Source organism: Pinus tabuliformis, chromosome 1_1, assembly GCF_031772625.1.
Source record: "Pinus tabuliformis cultivar Carrire ecotype Pingquan chromosome 1_1, CPIR1, whole genome shotgun sequence".
Lineage (NCBI taxonomy): Eukaryota > Viridiplantae > Streptophyta > Pinopsida > Pinales > Pinaceae > Pinus > Pinus tabuliformis.
In genome coordinates this window covers 11,293,767-11,295,200 of record NC_142297.1, presented here as the reverse complement: position 1 = coordinate 11,295,200, position 1,434 = coordinate 11,293,767, and the positions used below count along the sequence as shown (strand labels likewise).

Genomic DNA, 1,434 nt, shown 5'->3' with positions numbered 1-1,434 from the left:
TAAAAGTTCCATTATACGGATAGTAATAACATAACACAACCATAGATTTTCTTCCATAGAGTGAAGGGAGGAGAATAATGTAGCATACATTAAGCTTCGAATAAGAGTTTGCAAGACCCGGTTACTGGTTGTGTGCATATATGTATTTATAGCTACCAAGCAACTCATGCCAAGATTAAAAGAGAGGAAGGATGAACCTGAGATTATTTTTTAAAAATTATACAAAGATTACATACCGTGTCTGGATATGGCGGGCAAAATTAATTATGTACAACACCATAAAACTCGTTTTCCAAGTCTCCTGGAAGTTCCCTGCTAAGTGTTCACACTAGGAATCCCACCCTGACTCGATCCACGAATCCTCCTGCTCCTCTATTTCCACCCAATCACAATCACAGTCGCTGTCGCAGGTGCAGTCGGAATCACTGTTCAATTCAGCGAAACTGCAATCATAATAATCATCTTCCAGCTCCGTATAATCGCTCAAATTGGAGCAGCTTTCTGCAGTCTCGTTTGCCTCCGGAATAACATCCAAAGTGGACTGGCGAGCGCGTTTCCTTCTAGGAAGTAGTTGCAGAGTCTGAGTTACAATTACAGGGATACCCCAGATCTGACCCTCCACATGTACGCTCACAGTCGGGATGGACATGGCATCAAAACACCATTTTGACGAATACTCCAGTCGGCTGCTGCACTCCACGGTCCATGTCGATTTGGGCATGACTTCTTCGCTTATTTCCTGAATTTTCTCCAGCCTCCCAAAGATGAGAGGGTTATCTCTCAGGTACACTTCAAAACAGAGATTGTCACTCGTCCTGATACTGTCAGAGCCCATGTATGCAATTTCGCCTTCGGAGTTCCCCCCATTTGGATTCCGTTGGAGCGTGAGAAATGCGCTTGAAAACGGATGGACTCGGCGCCCTTTGATCTCCAGAACCGTCAGATTGCTGCGGGGTAAGAAATGCAGGGTTAAAGTCTCGGGAATCTTTATACTTTTGCTAATGAATCCGGAAGCATTTAATCTCAAGCAGAATACTTTCATGTCGAGCCATTGTTTCCCTGGTTTAGCGTGGACTGGTTTGTCTGGGAGCGACCGGGATTCTATTTGGCACATTTCGACACACAATTATCTCACAGCTTTGATAATCTTTAAGTCAACCCGTCAGGTTCGAACTCGAGATCTGAGAAACAGAACTGGAATGTAAGCTCTGAGCTTCAAGTAATCCGAGGTTCCGAATTGTTCTGAACTCGTCCTTAAAAGCGAATGATCTTGTGACCCGTCAGGTTCGAACTTAAGATCTGAGAAACAGAACTGAAGTGTAAGCTCTGAGCTTCAAGTAGTCCGAGGCTCCGAATTGCTCCGAACTCGTCCTTAAAAAACGAATGATCTTGTGGCCCTTAAATTGATCTTTTAAATGAACATTCCTCTGAACC

At 44.1% G+C, this 1,434-nt stretch overlaps 1 protein-coding gene across 1 annotated transcript; it reads right to left on the bottom strand.

The window, feature by feature from the left end:
* Positions 1 to 328: 328 nt before the first annotated feature.
* On the bottom strand, positions 329 to 1,114 carry LOC149211359 (uncharacterized protein At1g01500-like). The gene has a single exon (XM_089388370.1). It carries the CDS (start codon positions 1,112 to 1,114, stop codon positions 329 to 331), a length of 786 nt encoding a protein of 261 aa, XP_089244496.1.
* Between the last annotated feature and the right edge of the window lie 320 nt (positions 1,115 to 1,434).